The following is a 21,429-nucleotide window of genomic DNA, read 5'->3' on the forward strand; positions in this document are numbered from 1 at the left end:
CGTGTTGCTTACCTGCTGTCAATCAAACTGTTTCTCAGCGGTAAAGTGAACGGAGTTTGTGATGGTGACGATAAACAAGGTTTTGTCTAGTCTGTGGAAATCATTTTATCCAGTTGACCCGCTATTGTTTTTCTTGTGGAAAGTTATTAGATAGTTTGTGCAGATGTTTAGACGTGGCGTGTGCATCTCTATTTACCGTCCGCTCTTCTAAACATCTAAGGAATTCCCACAAGAACAACAAAAGCGAAATAATGAAAATAATTAACACAAAATTGACAAAACATTGTTCATTAGAGACGGAACATTTGATACCAAGGTTTTGAAGCTTGTTTCACTTTTGTAACACTGGACTCAGTGTATCGGAGCTTATATTAAAGGAGCATGTGCGGGACTGATGAAGCTTTGGTGCTGTGTTTTATCTCACTCACTATATAAGAGACAATCAAACCAGGGTTACCCACCGTCCTGTAACATACAGAATCCTTCTTTATTTGGAAACTAAACACCGCGTTCAGTATTGAACTGATACAGGACGCGCTTTGTTCCGTATTTTTATCAATGGGAGACAGTGTGATGTGTATAAAACAGAAGGAAACTGCAGCTACTGTGGGAATTAAGTAGTGTTCACTTTTATTCTTAGTAACGCGGTGTGTGCGCAATATAACCTGTGTAATACACCGCTGTATGAGTAGCACCGTGGGCAGAGTGCGTTGAAACAATAGCGGGTCAACTGGATAAAATGATTTCCACAAACTAGACAAAACCTTGTTTATCGTCACCATCACAAACTCCGTTCACTTTACCGCTGAGAAACAGTTTGATTGACAGCAGGTAAGCAACACGCACTTCCGGTGTTATTGTACCTACCCTTTCCGTCAGAAATGTGCGGCCGAGAAGTGCAAAACAAATTTACATTTTAGAAAACAAAATTACATATGCCGAAAACAAATTTACAAGTGCTGAAACACTTTTACATATGCCAAAACAAATTTACAAACACTGGGTACCCAAACACTTGTAAATTTGTTTTTGCTTTTGTTTTTTTGTAATTTTGTTTTCTGAAATGTAAATTTGTTTTGCACTTCTCGGCCACCGTAGACAGCAGCATTCATTCAATGTCCTTATTTCCACCTGTTTTCCGAAATGTTCCCTGCTTTGGGCGCGAGTTACTCTACAGCAAACTACCCAATCATCGCATCACTGTTTAGAATTAAACCAATCCTCGATAAGGAGGCGGGGTTTATCGGAATACAGGTGGTAGAAAAAAATCTTAGTGCACTCCTTCACGAGCAGCCGTGCACGGGGTGTTTGTCGCCTGTCTTATTACTTTATTAAATCATAACTTTACAGCTATTTGTCCACTATGAGTGATAACGAGAAGGAATATGTGGAGCGGGTATGTAAAATGTGTATATTTTTAAACTCGGTGTGGATAAATTAATCAGAGAACTTTTATACCACAAAGTTACACCGAACCTATTTAGCTACATTAGCTTCGCTGCTAGCTTTGTAATCGTTGTATTAGTTGTATTATTGTTGGAATTTGTCTAGCATTTAGCTAGGGTCTACCAGAGTATTTTAATATTACATTTATTTAAAAAAATATTCGGAACACTTTCTTTACAAACTAAGTCATTAAATTCTAACTAGCATTTTAATATGTTGTGGTTTGCTTGCTAGTGTGAGGTCACGGTGTTCCGTTCAAACATATACCATCGCTAAATAACTACGTATACTTTATAATATACGAATTACAGTAATAAATATAGAGAAATAAATCTGTATCTACTAGTTGCTCTTTAAAACATTACATGTTTTTCTATATTAACTCGACGATTACGTTAAACCGAATCAATGGAGGGCCATTAGAAAACAATGTGGCCTATTGTAACAAGCCGTTGCGATTAAGAGCATACACGGTAATACGGCATTTCTTTCATATTTTTATGCATTTTAAGTTGCTAGCCATTGTAATATGTTACATTCTTTAAACATACGATACTATTTCGCATTAATACAATTAAAGTAGTTATTAGCTAATCCTGACGCAAACCGGGCACCGGCTGTGTTTCTAATTGCTCTCTGTAGTAAAATGTAGTGCACTAGGTAAGACCGTACAGCAGCTATTTTTTCACTCTACTTAGTGCACTTGTGTAGGGATTGAGAAGATATTTGATATTCGGCCCTCTCTTGATGCACGAACAATTCGTTTCGATTCTAGTGCAGAATATTAGTCATGATACGCAAAATTTTAAATAGTTTATGATCCAAACAAAGTGCACTTAATGAATTTTCATTATTAATATGAATATATATTTTTTGCAAACCTCGGAACTATAATTCGACTTTAACAGTAGGTTTGAACTGGTTTAATATTAGGTAGGTACAGCAAGTTTATCCTCTTCTCTACAGTTGACTTGCCGAGTCTGATGTTGCTTATATTCAGGTAAATAAAACAAAAAATGACCCCACGACATCACTTTATTATGATTTCTTAAAACATGTAGGGAAAAAGATCAAGCCCGAGCATATACAAGTTGCACATCTGTATTTTGTATATTCTGTATATTACACATTGCATATTGACTCTCATTATAGATAGTGTAGTTATCAACAACCTACAAGGGCTTAAAAGTCTTCAAATTACTTAAATCATAATTAATTTAACATTTAAATGTCTAATTTTAATAGGGATGCACTGATTCCTTTTCTTTTTTTCATTTATATCACTGATTATACGTATACATGTATTGTGCCATTTTAAATGTGTTAATTTATTCATGAAAACTATATAGTTTGCACCAGTCTGTCTGTTACTGACTGATGAAAACCCTAACTTTAACCAGAGTAAAATTCCCACCACCAGTACAGTTACAGGGTCTACGATAGACCATGCCAGATTGTGCTTGATGGTTATTTTGATGTTGCTTGTTCTCTTCCCTAGTTAAAAAAAATATACATATTTTTAAGTCAGTGTTGGTTGCCTGAGTTCCCTCTGTTCAGCATCACGTTTAATATAAATAGCAAACTTATGTTCAGAGTACAGTGGTACCTTGTAACTCGATGTCCCCTAAACTCAAAATCTTTGAAACTCAACGTCCTTCGTCGAGAAATTTGTACCCCTAAACTCAACGTGTTCAGTTTGTTTTTTAAAAATGTATTTATTTCGTTTCAAATTAACAATGAAGCGCTCGGCTTGAGCAGTGCGGTAAAACGTCATCAAAGTGTGCATATGAGACGAATCTGCATTTGTGTGGAATAACCATCAGATTCACTTTGAAAGCGTCCAATGTATCTATGTTTAGCTGGATTTTCCTCACTGTTTCACTTTTAAACTCGTGTTACAGCTCGGTGTTCTGAGGAAGTGTAAGAATCAGCTTTTTATTTCAGTGTTTTTATATTATATTTGAGTTATTTTCAGTGTACAAGTGTCAAAAACAACCCCATTATTTTACATAGGCCTAAAATATATGCAAGTCCACGGAACCATTGAACGCATTAACAGGTTTCCCATACATCCAACGCTAGTCCCAGAACCAATTGAGGTTGAGTTTCAGGGTATCACTCTATCTGCGTACACAAATCAGCGCCCTAACACAACTGTAGTTTTATATTTTGCTCAGAAATGCAAATAATAGTTTCCACTGTCAAGTTATTTATGTTCTAGATTTGTGCTCTGGCAATTATGCACTCATAGCATAAACCATGTCCTATTTAATCTGGTGCCCAGTACAATATTTGGTTATGAATTGGTGCATCCCTGTTACTTACCAAAAATGACTTCAAGGTCCTTACACTTTTCTGTTTTTCTTGTTAAGGTTAAGATTGGAAGAATGAAAAGGTGGCTGAAGTCACATATGAAGTTTTTTTTAAAGGCTGATTTTTTTTTTAAGAGTGCATGCTAATTGTGTGGCAAGAAGTTCTGAGAAGTTCCCCTCATGTAGAGAGTTTTGGCAATGAATGGGCAAGATGAAGTACAGAAGTTCAGAATTAAGAAACTGAAGAAAGAAGAACAGTATGGGTTGAAGTTGTGAAGTTAATCTCAGAAGTGTTCGGGTGGATAAGATGAAAAGGGCTAAGTAATTTGCCTTGGTCTGTTCTCTCTGAATATATAAAGTCTTTAGTAATATTTGCATGCTACTCTTGCACTACAGTGCAAGTACAGTTCTTTTACGAGGACTGCAGTCATGACTAATTTTTCTTTGTTACTAAGCTTAGCCATAAACGTCATGACTTGATACGTGGAAAGTTGGTTCTGTTTCTGTTGTGCTTATTTGGCTCTGATTTGTTTAGGAGTCCCGCTCCAGGAGCCCGAGTCTGAGAGGGTCTGCGAAATCGAACAGCTCTCCACAGCCATCTAAACATGCCTCTCGCCATTCTCGATCCAAATCACGCTCCCACTCTAGATCCAAGTCCAGGTAAGCTTTTAGATATAAAAATATCTACTAAATGGGTGCTTGCTTTATGTACCGGTCTAATGCTTTAACCTAGGGATCAGAGTGCCAACTTTATTTGTGCTTTCGACCAGCCAGGCGCCTCCACAGCCATGTTTGGCTCTGTCTGTCAGGTTGAGTGGTCAGAGGGATTCTTTGTTGCAGTAATTGTGGTGTCTGCTGGCTAGTCGAAGGCATCTGGCTGGTTGAAGAGTTGGTAAATAATGGCAAGCAGTGTGTCTGCAGTAGTGGAGGAGAGATACAACTGGTTGATTAGATGGGTTTTGGTCTTCAAAACCATGTTGGTTTTTCTGCTGAACTTGAAACCAAACCCTGTGCTGTTAGCAGGCTGCCAATTTGCGCTTTCCGTTGGGTGTCAATTCAGTATTAACAGTCTCTGCTCGGCTCTTGCTAAAACACTGGGCCATTTTCCAAATTTGCAAAGAGCTAGTGTCTTTGGCATCAGAAATTAAAAGGCCTATTTTATTATCCTCTGGTCTGCTCCAAAAGATTTAAGGTGTGGTATGAAAAGTATGTGGTTTGATCTCAAACAGCCCAGTGGTGGTTGTTTAGTTACAGCCACTGTGTCTTGCCTAACATGCAGTGTTAAAATTTGTTGTAAAGGTTGTTTTTCGAAAAGCAGTGCATTTTTACAGTACATTGAACACATTTAAGTTATTACAGCTTGCACATTCATAAAGCATGTGTATTTATAGCATTGTAGTGCATTAAGACAGTCACAGAAACAGTGTTAACACTGATTAATTACTTGGGGACAGTGGTAGCCTGGTGGGTAAAGATTTGGGCCGTCAATCAGAATACTGTGTGTTCAACTCCTGGCTCTTCCATGCAGCTACTGTTGGGCCTTGGCGCAAGACCCTTAAGGCTTTTAGCTTCAGAAGTATAATATAATGGCTGATGTGACGTGCATCCAAACAGGCTGGGATATGCAGAAAAAGAATTTCACTCTACTGTACACGTGTATACACTGATCAGCCATAACATTAAAACCACCTCCTTGTTTCTACACTCACTGTCCATCTTATCAGCTCCACTTACCATATAGAAGCACTTTGTAGTTCTACAATTACTGACTGTAGTCCATCTGTTTCTCTACATACTTTTTAGCCTGCTCTCACCCTGTTCTTCAGTAATCAGGAGCACTACAGAGCAGGTATTATTTGGGTGGTGGATCATTCTCAGCACTACAGTGACAATGACATGGTGGTGGTGTGTTAGTGTGTGTTATGCTGGTACGAGTGGATCAGACACAGCAGCGCTGCTGGAGTTTTTAAATACCGTGTCCACTCACTGTCCACTCTATTAGACACTCCTACCTAGCTGGTCCAGCTTGTAGATGTAAAGTCAGAGACGATCGCTCATCTATTGCTGCTGTTTGAGTTGGTCATCTTCTAGACCTTCATCAGTGGTCACAGGACGCTGCCCACGGTGCACTGTTGGCTGGATATATTTTTGGTTGGTGGACTATTCTCTGTCCAGCAGTGACAGTGAGGTGTTGAAAAACTCCATCAGCATTGCTGTGTCTTATCCACTCATACCAGCACAACACACACTAACACTCCAACACCCAAATAATACCTGCTCTGTGGTGGTCCTGTGGAGGTCATGACCATTGAAGAACAGCATGAAAGGGGGCTAACAAAGCATGCAGAGAAATAGATTGACTACAGTCAGTAATTGTAGAACTACAAAGTGCTTCTATATGGTAAGTGGAGCTGATAAAATGGACAGTTAATGTAGAAACAAGGAGGTGGTTTTAATGTTATGACTGATCGGTGTATGTATATTTGATAAATAAAGGCAGCCCATCTGCCCCCCTATATTAAGTCATTTCATTTCACCATAATGCAGATGTAAGTTTTTAAGATTCCATGTTTTTGAATGTGTAGTGATAATGTCCTGTTTCAAAATGTATCCTCTTATCTTATTTCTGTGCCTAATGCTCCTAATAAATTCAAATGCATTTAATTTATAATCCACCTTCATTCCCTTTGACAGGTCTCGCTCCCACAGGGGCTCACGACGCCATTACTCCCGCTCTCGCTCACGTTCTCACTCTCACAGACGTCGGTCTCGCAGCCGCTCAGACAGCCGGGAGTATAGACGCAGCCGCAGCCATAGCCACTCGCCCATGTCCTCCCGGAAACGACATGTGGGAGACCGGGTATGTTTTTCTTACGCTACTCGTCATAGTTTATTTACACATTTAAACTAACCGATCTGCTATATTTTTGTAGTGGCATTACAATGATTGGTGAAACACACGCCAGCAATAGGAAATCTGAAACTAGCAAGAACCCTGTGGCTAAAATGCATAGTCTTGCATAATTCTACTATAAATGATAAGAAAAGTAGCTCTGATTGATAGATGCTTTAATGTTCTAGCTTACCACAGTTTGAATCTCAGCTGTGCTATCGGATCAGACATGATTAGCTGTGTTTGGTGGCAGGGATGTTCACTGGGATTCCTCATCTGTGATACTGAGTGTTGAGTGTGTTGGGTAAGATCCTTCTTGGCCAATGTAGGTGGCAAATGTTAGAGGGATTAAAACAGGTTTATTAAATATTGCTAGATTGGGAGGAGAAATGAAAAATTATATAATATAATATAATTATTTATGCTTTATTTTGGATTTTTTTTTGTCATTCACTGTCCCTTCCGCTGGTTGTCTTTGAACATGCCAAATTAGGCTGTCCCTTTATTTTCTATTTGAAGATATACACCGATCAGCCATAACACAACCTTGTTTCTACACTCACTGTCCATTTTATCAGCTTCACTTACCATATAGAAGCACTTTGTAGTTCTACAATTACTGACTGTAGTCCATCTATTTCTCTACATACCTTTTTAGCCTGCTTTCACCCTGTTCTTCAATGGTCAGGACCCCCACATGACCACTACAGAGTAGGTATTATTTAGGTGGTGGATCATTCTCAGCACTGCAGTGACTGACATGGTGGTGGTGTGTTAGTGTGTGTTGTGCTGGTACGAGTGGATCAGACACAGCAGCACTGCTGGAGTTTTTAAATACCGTGTCCACTCACTGTCCACTCTATTAGACACTCCTACCTAGTTGGTCCACCTTGTAGATGTAAAGTCAGAGACGATCGCTCATCTATTGCTGCTGTTTGAGTTGGTCATCTTCTAGACCTTCATCAGTGCTCACAGGACGCTGCCCACGGTGCACTGTTGGCTGGATATCTTTGGTTGGTGGACTATTCTCAGTCCAGCAGTGACAGTGAGGTGTTTCAAAACTCCATCAGCATTTCTGTGTCTGATCCACTCATACCAGCACAACACACACTAACACTAACCCACCACCACCATGTCAGTGTCACTGCAGTGCTGAGAATGATCCACCACCCAAATAATACCTGCTCTGTAGTGGTCCTGTGGTGGTACTGACCATTGAGGAACGGTGAAAGCAGGCTAAAAAGGTATGTAGAAAAACAGATGGACTACAGTCAGTAATTGTAGAACTACAAAGTGCTTCTATTTGGTAAGTGAAGCTGATAAAATGGACAGTGAGTGTAGAAACAAGGAGGTGGTCATATTGTTATGCCTGATCGGTGTAGATTTATGTAGAACCCTGTATCTAAGTCAAAATCCCAGCTAGACAGATGTGGCAAATCATGTCGATCAGTTCTAGATGTCATGTTTTGATTTTAAGCTGTCAGTTTGTCTTCTTTTATAAATTGTAGGGATGATTATATGGACTTTTCTGACTTATGAGGTTCTGTTAAACCAAAGCATCCATAAAAACCAGCAGCTATTTTAAAACTGCTTGTAAATGTCAAGGTTTAATGTTACATGGTAATGTTGTTGACTGGACATTGGCACTGACACGTTTGCATCCCACAGTCTGGACGTGAAAATGTCATTTGAGGTTTTTTACTGTGTTGCAGTTTCACCAATATAACATCATACAGCTCATGAACATCATGGTGCCTTTTAGTGTTGTTCGAGTCATTGCTCTTTTATTCACTTCATGGCTGGTATAAGTTACAAACACCTTTACCATTAATCCCAAATAAGAATGAAATTATTGGGGTTTTAGTTTGTGGTCCAAAATTAAGCACTTACCAATAGTTCGTCATACTGAGCTTCACTGAGTCAATATGTAAGCCTTCAGTACAGTCTTAAAAACTATTAGGAATCAATGAAGGGGTTGTTGTTGTTGCTACTGCAAATGTGCAGTCACAGCTTCATGCCATCCCTTCCACCCTAAGACCAGCAACTATTGTTTGCACCTTAGCTCAGGGTTTTTCAAACCCTGGGAAGGGTCGTGAGCCAAAAGAATATGTCGCAGAGAATAATAATTAAATAAATATGTACACACATGCCCTCTGTGAAGGCTTTAGGTTGCATCTTGCAAACCACAGAGAGAGTAAGATGCATTGCTTGTGTTGCCTGGGTCATGAAAAAAAAATCATAAACAAAATGTGGGTCGCTGACTGACCTGACCTTTTTGATACGTTTTTTTTTTACCTTGTTTGGACATGAAATTTCACACTTAACCCATGTAGATCCATGATTACCTTAAACTAATGAATAGGTGTGGTTTACTTATGTCAGCTGGGTGGCTCAGTGGGTAGCACTGTCGCCCCAGCAGGAAGGTCATGGTTTCGATTCCCAGGTGGTGCGGTCCAGGTCCTTTGTGTGAAGTTTGCATGTTCTCCCCGTGTCTGCATGGGTTTCCTCTTGGAGCTTCGGTTTCCTCCTGCAGTCCAAAGACATGCAAGTGAGGTGAATTGGAGACACAAAATCGTCCATGACTGTGTTGTGACGTTAAGCTTGAACTGATGAATCTTACCAGTAACCAGTAATTATGTCCTGTCATGAATGTAACCAAAGTGTGTGAAACATGGTGTTAACATCCTAATAAATTAATACACGTCACCTTTACACACCACCAGTGTTTTTTTTGTTTTTTTCTTCTAAGTAAATTGTATAGTGCCAGTGTCAATGTTAGCATGATTTTGGATTGTGGTTTATTTGAATATTTTTGGTTGGGTAATACTCACTGGCTCAGCTTTTTTTTTTTTTTTTTTAGACAAATCCTGACCCCAACTGCTGCCTGGGTGTGTTTGGGCTGAGCCTGTACACCACAGAAAGAGACCTGAGAGACGTCTTCTCCAAATTCGGCCCCTTAGCCGAAGTCGACATCGTTTATGACCAGCAGTCCCGCCGCTCACGTGGTTTTGCTTTCGTCTACTTCGAGAACAAAGAGGACTCTAGAGAGGTTAGTGTGAATAGTAGAGAAGAAGCTGCTGATGGGTCTACATTAAGAAAGTATAATACGCTTACCTGCTGGCTCTGTTCTGATTTAGTCCTGATACTAATGAGAAAGTACAGTGGGGAAAATAAGTATTTGATCCCCTGCTGATTTTGTAAGTTTACCCCCTTACAAAGACTTGAACAGTCTATAATTTTTATGGAAGGTTTATTTTAACAGAGAGAGACAAAATATCAACAAAAAATCCAGAAAAAAACATTAAATAAAAGTTATAAATTAATTTGTATTTAATTAAGGGAAATAAGTATTTGATCCCCTACCAAGCAGCAAGAATTCTGACCCCCACAGACCGGTTATGTGCACAAAAGGCACACAAATTAGTCCTGTCCCTGTATAAAAGACACCTGTCACAGAATCAGTTTCTTCCGTTCAAATCTCTCGACCACCATGGACAAGACCAAAGAGCTATCAAAGGACATCAGGGACAAGATTGTAGACCTGCACAAGGCTGGAATGGGCTACAAGACCATCAGCAAGAAGCTTGGTGAGAAGGAGACCACTGTTAGTGCGATAATTCGAAAATGGAAGAAATACAAGATCACAGTCAATCACCCTCACTCTGGAGCTCCATGCAAGATCTCACCTGGTGGGGTAAGAATGATTCTGAGAAAGGTGAGGTCAGCCCAGAATTACAAGGAGCTTGTCAATGATCTCAAGGGAGCTGGGAGCAGAGAAATGCTGGATATGACCCCAAGAACACCATCCCCACCGGGCATTTCTCTGCCTCCAAACACGGCGAGTGGAGTTGATGCCAAAGAGCTCAATTTTGGTCTCATCTGACCATATCACATTCTCCCAAGCTTTCTCGGAATCATTCAGGTGTTCATTGGCAAACTTCAGACGGGCCTGTACATGAGCCTTCTTGAGCAGAGGGACTTTGCGGGCACTGCAGGATCTCAATCCATTACGGCGAAGTGTGTTACTAATGGTTTTCTTGGTGACTCTGCTCCCAGCTCCCTTGAGATCATTGACAAGCTCCTCCCGTGTAATTCTGGACTGATTCTGTGACAGGAGTCTTTTATACAGGGACAGGACTAATTTGTGTGCCTTTTGTGCACACCCCTGGTCTGTGGGGGTCAGAATTCTTGCTGGTTGGTAGGGGATCAAATACTTATTTCCCTTAATTAAATACAAATTAATTTATAACTTTTATTTAATGTTTTTTTCTGGATTTTTTGTTGATATTCTGTCTCTCTCTGTTAAAATAAACCTTCCATAAAAATTATAGACTGTTCAAGTCTTTGTAAGGGGGTAAACTTACAAAATCAGCAGGGGATCAAATACTTATTTTCCCCACTGTATACTAAACCAGCACTTTCTTTTTGTACATTTTCAGGCTAAAGAGCAAGCTAACGGCATGGAGCTGGATGGCCGCCGTATCAGAGTTGACTATTCCATAACCAAGAGAGCACACACCCCAACACCTGGTATCTATATGGGACGACCAACCTAGTGAGTAATTTAAGAACGTAAAAATACTTTCTTCCCCTAGTCTATAAAGACCTTAAAACCAACATCCACACATTGCTATTGTCCAATAACCACTTGTGGAATCTTTTAATAACTATGTACAATTCAAATATTGCAATATTACATCTGGGCTTGTGTTAAAGTATTGTTCGTCGTGTCTGTTTTTATGTTTATCAGTTTAGTTTTATGTTTGTTTCTGTTTTTAATCAAGAATTATCATCGTCAATGATTAGATTAGCCTACGTGCACATATGCTTTTCTGTGATGAAACTTATTTTTCTGAGCGGGCACAGTCTCACCTCTCTAACCTTCTCATCCCCCTTCTTCCTGATATGTGTAAACAGTGGAGGAAGACCCAGCACATACTCTAGACCTTCTAGAGATTATGACCGGGGATCTGATCGAGGATCTGATCGAGGGTGTGAAAGAGGATACGAGCGAGGATATGAAAGAGGATACGATCGCTATGATGAACGAGACTACTACAGATCTAACAGGTCAGTGAATAAAGCAGCACTGGATAGCATAGAATACTGGTCAGTGTATGGTTTTTATATGTATGACAGTAGTGCTTTCTGTGTGGAGTTTGCATGTACGGGCAAGCCGTAGCTTAGTGGTTAAGGTACCGGACTAGTAACCAGAAGGTCGCTGGTTCAAGCCCCACCACTGCCAGGTTGCTGCTGTTGTGCCCTTGAGCAGGGCCCTTAACCCTCAATTGCTCAGACTGTATGCTGTCACTGTAATGTAAATCGCTTTGGATAAAGGCGTCTGCTAAATGCAGAAAATGTAAATGTTCTCCCCGTGTCTGCGTGGGATTTCTCCGGGAGCTCCGGCTTCCTCCCACATTTCAAAGACATGCAAGTAAGGAGAATTGGAGATATAAAATTGTCCATGACCGTGTTTGACAGTAAAAACGTGAACTGGGGTGCCCAGGTGGAGCAGCGGGATATTCTGCTAGCACACCAGCGCCAAGATTCCCAACTCCTCCGTGTTGCCACTGGTCATCTGGGCACCGTATAGCGGGACCTACCGTGTCTGCTAGGATGGGATGACCGGGCTATGTAGGTGGGGTCTTCTAACGCTGTGCAAGGACCCTGATTAGCAGATTGAGGTGCCTGTGCGGAAGCATGGGTGAATAAGAAAGGGTTCGCTAAGGACTACACATGGGTCGGAGGAGGCGTGAGCAGGAAATATACCTTCCTCGAATGCAATCGGGAGTCCCCAGCAGCGGAAGACAAATTGACTACGCTAAATCGGGAGAAAGTGGAGGGAAATGCATAAATAAATAGAAGGGAAAAAAAGCTTGAACTGGCGAATCTTGTGTAACCAATAGCTACCTGCCATGAATGTAACATAAGTGTGTAAAATATCCTAATAAATCCTAATAAAATTTTAATAAAATAAAATTATACAAACTTCTGAACAAGAGGTTTAAGGGCCATGCTCAATGGCCCAACAGCTGCAACCTGGCAGTGGTGGGGCTTAAAACAGCAACCTTCTGATTACTAGTCAATTACCTTAACCACTAGGCTACAACTGCCTTATGAATAAAATGACTAAGTGTAAAATAACAGATTTAAATATCCGGTCGCCACTTGAACTGTAGCCAAGTTTGACTCTCGCTGTCTGGGGCAACTGCTAAAACCAGAACCTCTGTCCCAAATCTCTCACTATATTTTACAGTCAAAACTATCATTACAGTTGCTTTGATAAACTGGCATTTTATGTAGCACAGTATATTATTTGGGACAGTCTGTTTGGCCTACATACACTCATTTAGTCTTAGCAGAGCAGGAGTCATAAGTTTTGCTGCTTATTACTGCTCAGTAATTGAGGTGGTGAATCGAACAGAACTGGAATATGAAATAAATTTATGCTGGGCACCAGGACATGTGGATCAACTAGCCAGAGAAAACAAAACATGAAAATCCCTTCAACAGATATCAAACCACTAATGCTTTTTTACATCAAGGAAAAATGCCAAACTGAATGGAGATACACCAAACATTAAATCAAGTACAACATATAAATCAAGTCATACACACACGGTGCAGAATTAGCCACACCAGAATAACCAAACACCTGATAAAACACCTGTGAGATCTGCCACACACCAGTAACGATAAAACTTCTAGAATGTACAGTGTATCACAATAGTGAGTACACCCCTCACATTTCTGCAGATATTTAAGTATATCTTTTCATGGGACAACACTGAGAAAATGACACTTTGTCACAATGAAAAGTAGTCTGTGTGCAGCTTATATAACAGTGTAAATTTATTCTTCCCTCAAAATAACTCAATATACAGCCATTAATGTCTAAACCACTGGCAACAAAAGTGAGTACACCCCTAAGAGACTACACCCCTAAATGTCCAAATTGAGTACTGCTTGTCATTTTCCCTACAAAATGTCATGTGACTCGCTAGTGTTACTAGGTCTCGGGTGTGCATAGGGAGCAGGTGTGTTCAATTTAGTAGTACAGCTCTCACACTCTCTCATACTGGTCACTGAAAGTTCCAACATGGCACCTCATGGCAAAGAACTCTCTGAGGATCTTAAAAGACGAATTGTTGCGCTACATGAAGATGGCCAAGGCTACAAGAAGATTGCCAACACCCTGAAACTGAGCTGCAGCACAGTGGCCAAGATCATCCATCGTTTTAAAAGAGCAGGGTCCACTCAGAACAGACCTCGCGTTGGTCGTCCAAAGAAGCTGAGTGCACGTGCTCAGCGTCACATCCAACTGCTGTCTTTGAAAGATAGGCGCAGGAGTGCTGTCAGCATTGCTGCAGAGATTGAAAAGGTGGGGGGTCAGCCTGTCAGTGCTCAGACCATACGCCGCACACTACATCAAATTGGTCTGCATGGCTGTCACCCCAGAAGGAAGCCTCTTCTGAAGTCTCTACACAAGAAAGCCCACAAACAGTTTGCTGAAGACATGTCAACAAAGGACATGGATTACTGGAACCATGTCCTATGGTCTGATGAGACCAAGATTAATTTGTTTGGTTCAGATGGTCTCAAGCATGTGTGGCGGCAATCAGGTGAGGAGTACAAAGATAAGTGTGTCATGCCTACAGTCAAGCATGGTGGTGGGAATGCCATGGTCTGGGGCTGCATGAGTGCAGCAGGTGTTGGGGAGTTACATTTCATTGAGGGACACATGAACTCCAATATGTACTGTGAAATACAGAAGCAGAGCATGATTCCCTCCCTCCGGAAACTGGGTCGCAGGGCAGTGTTCCAGCATGATAATGACCCCAAACACACCTCTAAGACGACCACTGCTTTATTGAAGAGGCTGAGGGTAAAGGTGATGGACTGGCCAAGCATGTCTCCAGACCTAAACCCAATAGAACATCTTTGGGGCATCCTCAAGCGGAAGGTGGAGGAGCGCAAAGTCTCGAATATCCGCCAGCTCCGTGATGTCGTCATGGAGGAGTGGAAAAGCATTCCAGTGGCAACCTGTGAAGCTCTGGTAAACTCCATGCCCAGGAGAGTTAAGGCAGTTCTGGGAAATAATGGTGGCCACACAAAATATTGACACTTCAGGAACTTTCACTAAGGGGTGTACTCACTTTTGTTGCCAGTGGTTTAGACATTAATGGCTGTATATTGAGTTATTTTGACGGAAGAATAAATTTACACTGTTATATAAGCTGCACACAGACTACTTTTCATTGTGTCAAAGTGTCATTTTGTCAGTGTTGTCCCATGAAAAGATATACTTAAATATCTGCAGCAATGTGAGGGGTGTACTCACTTTTGTTATACACTGTACACACGCCTGGAACCATAACACAAGAACAGTCTTAACCTACCTCACAGCTATAAAAATATAAGTCCAAATCAGTAAGACAAGATATAATAAGCAACCGCTCAGGTGGCGCAGCGGTAAAAACACATTCTGGAACACCAGAGCTGGGACCTCGAATACATCGTATCGAGTCTTCGCTCTGCCTGCCGGCTGGGCCGAGTGGCCACATAAACAACGATTGGCCTGTTGTTTAGATAGGGGTGGGCTATTGAGTCGGATAGGGTCTCTCTCATAGCTGATGCAATTACGACCTCTGCTGGCTGATAATGGATGGGAAGTTTAGATGTTTCCAATCGGAGGGATTTTTTTCAACTGCCTTTCCAGCAGCTTATCAGCTGACCACCCTGAAGATTTCCAAATCTTTTCACATGAAAGCTTAAACCTAGATGGAAATGTACACTGATCAGCCATTGCATTAAAACCACCTTCTTGTTTCTACGCACATTGTCCATTTTATCAGCTTCGCTTACCACATAAAAGCACTTTGTAGTTCTACAATTACTGACTAGTCCATCTGTTTCTCTACATGCTGTTTTAGCCTGCTTTCATCCTGTTCAGGACCATCACGGAGCAGGTCTTATTTATGTGGTGGATGATTCTCAGCACTGCAGTGACACTGACATGGTGGTGGTGTGTTAGTGTGTGTTGTGCTGGTATGAGTGGATCAGACACAGCAGCGCTGCTGGAGTTTTTAAATACTGTGTCCACTCACTGTCCGCTCTATTAGACACTCCTACCTAGTTGGTCCACCTTGTAGATGTAAAGTCAGAGACGATCGCTCATCTATTGCTACTGTCTGAGTTGGTCATCTTCTAGACCTTCATCAGTGGTCACAGGACGCTGCCCACAGGGCGCTGTTGGCTGGATATCTTTGGTTGGTGGACTATTCTCAGTCCAGCAGTGACAGTGAGGTGTTCAAAAACTCCATCAGCATTGCTGTGTCTGATCCACTCATACCAGCACAACACACACTAACACACCACCACCATGTCGGTGTCACTGCAGTGCTGAGAATGATCCACCACCTAAATAATACCTGCTCTGTAGTGGTCCTGGGAGAGTCCTGACCATTGAAGAACAGCTTGAAAGGTGGCTAACAAAGCATGCAGAGAAACAGATGGACTACAGTCAGTAATTGTAGAACTACAAAGTGCTTTTATATGGTAAGTGGAGCTGATAAAATGGACAGTGTAGAAACAAGGAGGTGGTTTTAATGTTATGGCTGATTGGTGTATATCTGACACTTTTTAAATGATTAAAATGAGCTGTTTGGAAACATTCAGTATATATGAAGCTGTAAATGCTACAGTAAACAGAAATGTAAAAGGTGGTGTTTTATTCCATGTGCAAGTAAATGTAGGCCTCAGTAAAAATCAAGACCGTGATCTTCAAGTTTAAGAATCTGCAAACGTGCTTTGTTATTTAAAAGGTCAGCCAAAACCCTGTAGTTTGGACAAATCATGGGGGAGGATTATTTTTGTAACATGTGGACAGCAATATGAGTGCAACACAAATCCCAAATCAGGGCAAAGTTTTAAAAATAGATTTGAAAATGCCAGTTAGCTTCTTGTTTTTTAAACTTGTGATGGAATAAAGCTGGTTGTTGCTGGTTTTGTTTAGAGCAAGAAAAGATTGGGATTGTGTGGCAGGGTGAGAGCGATTTCAGTGACTTAAAAATTGAAACATGAACACTCATGAACTAAGTAAAATTGGATGTGTTACAAACATGATCTCTCGTTTGGTGGTTTATTGTTTTGTTTGTTTGTTTTTTACCCATGTAGGTGGGCAAATAGAATAAAATAGCTTTATTTGTCATGTATACATATACAGGGGTGTTGTACAACAAAATCCTTTTTCACATGTCCCAGTTTGGAAGCTGCGGTCAGCACACAGCTCAGCCATTGCATGGTGCCTCTGGAGCAGAGACGGTTAAGCGCTTTACTTAAAGGCCCGGGTGGCACGGTGGCTAACTGGGTAGGCCCTGGGTTTGATCCCAAGGTGGGGCGGTCTGGGTCTTTTCTGTGTGGAGTTTGCATGTTCTCCCTATGTCCGCATGGTTTTCCTACGGGGGTTCCGGTTTCCTCCAACAGTCCAAAAACGTGCAAGTGAGGTGAATTGGAGACACTATATTGTCCAACACTGTATTTGATATAACCTTGTGAACTGATGAATCTTGTGTAATGAGTAACTACTGTTTCTGTCATGAATGTAACCAAAGTGTAACGCATGACGTTAAAATCCTAACAAACAAACTTAAAGGCCCAACAGTGGTTGCATGGCAGAGCTGGGATTCGAACCCTCAATGTTCCAGTTGATAGCCCAAAGCCCTGCCCACTAGGCTACCACTGTCCCTTGCTGCATTTACTGAATTTGCTCAGTTTGAAATTTGTTTTTGTGTGCAGGCGCAGGTCTCCTTCACCCTACTATAATCGTGGAGGGTACAGATCTCGTTCTCGCTCAAGGTCTTTCTCTCCAAGTAAGTAAACCATAATTTCAGATATTTTTGTAAACATAAACATTTTTGTTAAAATGTTCCAATAATGTGGCTGATGTGCCTTTTCTATTTATTTGTGCTTTTTATAGTATGGTGGTGTTTTAGAAAATATAAATGACAATGTTCCTCTGGCTGATGTAAACGGCTGTTTTTGGTTTTAGTTACAAATCCAAATGTTGCTAACAGAGAAAATTTGGCACAGTGAATATTGCATGCCTGATCATACACTTCTTATTTGATTCTTTCTTTTTAATCTTATTTATCTCTAATCTTGTCCCCAAACTATAAAGATGAGATGAATAGACATACATAATATCTATTTGCCAGTAAATTATACATATGTGTAAAACACTGCGTTAAAACCCAAATAAATAAATACATCTCTGTAATCTAATTGATTATGTATCAAGTTTTTTTTACATCAGTCTGTAAGTCTATCAAAGTAGCAATATATCATTCTAACTACAGTACTTGATGTTCAAACCCCCATTCAATATCCCAATCTCTCTCTCACACACACTTAATTCCACCTTTGCATTGTTCCAGTTTTGATATACTTTTACTTTGCAGTTTGTCTTTAAACTTGTCGATTTGTGCCCATGAAACAGGAAAAGCATTTGTGAGGTCAGGTACTGATGTTGCTGATTGTGTGCCAAGCATTCTTATCCAATTCATGTCAGAGGTGTTTGATGCGATTAAGTCCAGGTCGATGCAATCTTGCTTTGTGCACAGGGGCACAGACATGCTGAAACAGGACAGGACCCATCCCATATTTTTGCAATGTTTGTTTTATATCATAAATTTTTATAAAAAAACTGTTAGCGGTGTCGCTGAAACTCCTGAACTCTGTAATCAGGAGTGGTGTCCACATACGTTTGGCCATAATGTATATGATGCACAGTTTTACTTTAGGAGCAAAACTGTACATTGCAGTGCCTGTGTTCACTTCTTAGACAGACAAAAAATTTAAGAGAAATGAGAGAAAGATTCCACTCGGTGGGTAGCACTGTTGCCTCACAGCAGCACCTGGTTCGATTCCCAGGTGAATCGGTCTGGGTCCTTTCTATGTGGAGTTTGCATGTTCTCCCCGTGTCTGAGGGTTTCCCCACAGTCCAAAGACATGCAAGTGAGGTGAATTGGAGATACAAAATTGTCCATAACTGTGTTCGACATTAAACCTTGAATATAATTGAACCCTGAATCTTTCTCTTATTTATCCGTTACGCCTGTGGTGTAAAACATGACGTTAAATTCCTAATAAATAAATAAAAAAGCCTTAAGACACATCTGTATGTATTGGCCTGTATGTATAAGTTTTTGTGAGTAGTTTTCATTTATATTATACTTTTGTTATTTTTGTTATTTTGTGAAGCACCTTTAGTGTATAAAAATTAGAGATGGAACGATCGATCGGCTATAAATCGATATCGGACGATTTTTAATCAAAGTATGCTATCGGCGATATTTCCCAAATGTAGCCGATCCGATCGTGTGATATATAAAGACCATGTTAAGCTTAACAGCTCAGTGGATTGATCCAGACTTTGAGCTACCAAGCACCAACCATCACATCACCATTCATCAACCATCGTACAGAAACCATGGTGAAAGCTCTTCACGACCTAAAATAACATCATTAACGTTGTGCATCATACATAGTTCAGGATCATCTGCTCTGACTGACAGAAAACTTTTAGCTCCACAGACGGAACGAGTCTGACTCGGTTACAGATCTGTGGTAATAGCAGTTTAATTGAGCTTTTTAATGTAAGAGAGTCACACAAAATGTTCTGTAGTAGCTGGTGTTTATTTAAAACCACGACATTAATTAATAACAGTGAACACAGAGAGATAACTGAGAAAAGCAACTTGCGCTTCTCATAAAATGAATCGACTCATGAATCACTTATATCGATACTGTGAATAGAGCGACTCTCTTAAAGGCACACACACGTCATTGCTTCTGTCACCGGTTTATCTTCACTGTTCGTCCTATTTTTAAGGTTTTTTCAGACTGAACTGTATGACATCTAATGCCTAGTTCACACTACACGATTTTTGCCCTGATTTTCGCTCGGCGACTGGTCGACCGGCTCGCTGACCACTCGGCGACTGGATTGAGTTTTCTAGCACGTCAGATATCTGATCTCAGATGGGCAACTGGGCATGTCGAACAGCCAATGAGAGCGCAGGATACAGCGTGAAGGGAAATGCAGAAGAGGATATAGTTTATATCAGGATACACCGGCACACACACGTAGTATTTCTGATTTGATCGTCCTCTACAAAACATAACACCCACGCTGCATTACAAAATTATCAATTAACATCCACTTTACTACAGAACAAGCCATATACTGTTTGTGTTGCCAAATCCACTCAGATTCATTCATTTTTCCTCTTTGATTTTACGCTGCACATCAGACCACAAACACTTTGATCACTCGCTACTTGTTGACGTGCATTTTTGGACGTGGTATCATTAAAACCCTCGTCACTTCTCACGTGTGTTTTTGTAAAGAAGAAAAAGAGACCAGAGAAGCTCGCCTGCGATTCCAGTTGGTGATGGATGGTGTAGTGTGAAACCCCCTATCGCCGATCAGTCGTGTAGTGTGAAATACACACCGACTGAAGGACTCCCTATTGCAAGAGATTCAGTCGTGTGGTGTGAACTGTACAGCGACCTGACGACTTGGAAAGTCGTGTAGTGTGAACTTGGCATAACGTGCGTGTGTGCGTGGTCAGTTAGAGTAATGAGATATGTCTCCTGTGGGTGAAAAATGAATTGCTTTAATTTTAGAAGTAAAAAAATCTCGCAGTGCAGCCATACCCCCTGGTCAGGCACTCGTGCCCCACAGGTTGAATCCCCCCCCCCATCGGCATCGGCCGATCGCTCTGAAAAGAAATCGGAGATCGAAATCGGCGTCAAAAACCCCGATCGGTACATCTCTAATAAAAATGTCTATTTAAACTATTGTCTGTTTTATTGATAAGGTTCAAGTTTCTAAAACATGCAAATCTTTAATGTAAAGGATTAATGTTCTGTGCTTTGTTTTTTCTTTATTTGTAATTGTTTGGTTTTCTCTAATATGAATGTTTTTCTTCTGTGTCAGGGCGTTACTGAAGATGCTGGGTTTACCGTGTTCCTTACATGGAGGCAGTTCTGCTCTTCTGAATGCTGAATAATGGAAGGATGGGTTTTCTTTACTTTTTTTCCATGTGACTTTTAGTCATCAATTTTAGACAGTGTGCATGTCGGTTTGTTTATTGGTGTTTCCCTGCGATAAGCTGTGTGTTTTCTACTTGTGTTATTAGACCCCGCAAGATGTGTGTAGTTTGAAAAAGTGCTATGTTTAGTACACTGTTTTTTCTGAACTGGTGTCCTGGAAGCAGTCGGCTTGCTTCATCACCACTCGGGTTAAATTTAAGGGTATCTAATAACTGAGACTCGTGTGCTTCTGTAGAACAGTTTTTGGTTCAGCCCTAATTCTCATGAGGAAATTTCGCTTGATTGGTTAGTTGTATGAAAAGCCAGAATGAGAACACACTCGTCTTAAATATTTCATTTTTGACAAGATACTGCAATCAAATGTCTGATATTTATCTGATTCTGTTATACAAGTTGAAGCTTTGATGGTGTGGTGAAGACACATTTACACTTTACAGTTTCTAAAAGCGTGAAACTTACTGGATTTAAAAGGTTACATTTTAATTCCAGTTTTTGGATTTTATTTTTAATCTTACTAGTAATTGGTGTGTCTCCATTCTGAGGTACAGTAATACTCACGAACTACTGCTGAGAAACAGTGATACAGATGTTCGAATGGAATCTCATGTAAATGGACATCATGTTTTCCATAGACGAGAAATAAACAGTATTTTATAACAA

At 40.6% G+C, this 21,429-nt stretch overlaps 1 protein-coding gene across 1 annotated transcript; it reads left to right on the forward strand.

The window, feature by feature from the left end:
• The first annotated feature begins 1,298 nt into the window (after positions 1–1,298).
• On the forward strand, positions 1,299–21,429 carry LOC134328524 (transformer-2 protein homolog beta-like). Its single transcript, XM_063009618.1, has 8 exons — positions 1,299–1,396; positions 4,294–4,418; positions 6,453–6,618; positions 9,512–9,700; positions 11,091–11,206; positions 11,569–11,721; positions 17,449–17,522; positions 20,654–21,429. Exons 1-8 carry the CDS (start codon positions 1,364–1,366, stop codon positions 20,662–20,664), a joined length of 867 nt encoding a protein of 288 aa, XP_062865688.1. The 5' UTR covers positions 1,299–1,363; the 3' UTR covers positions 20,665–21,429.

The sequence above is a fragment of the Trichomycterus rosablanca genome, chromosome 15 (genome assembly GCF_030014385.1).
Source record: "Trichomycterus rosablanca isolate fTriRos1 chromosome 15, fTriRos1.hap1, whole genome shotgun sequence".
In the NCBI taxonomy this organism is placed as follows: Eukaryota; Metazoa; Chordata; class Actinopteri; order Siluriformes; family Trichomycteridae; genus Trichomycterus; species Trichomycterus rosablanca.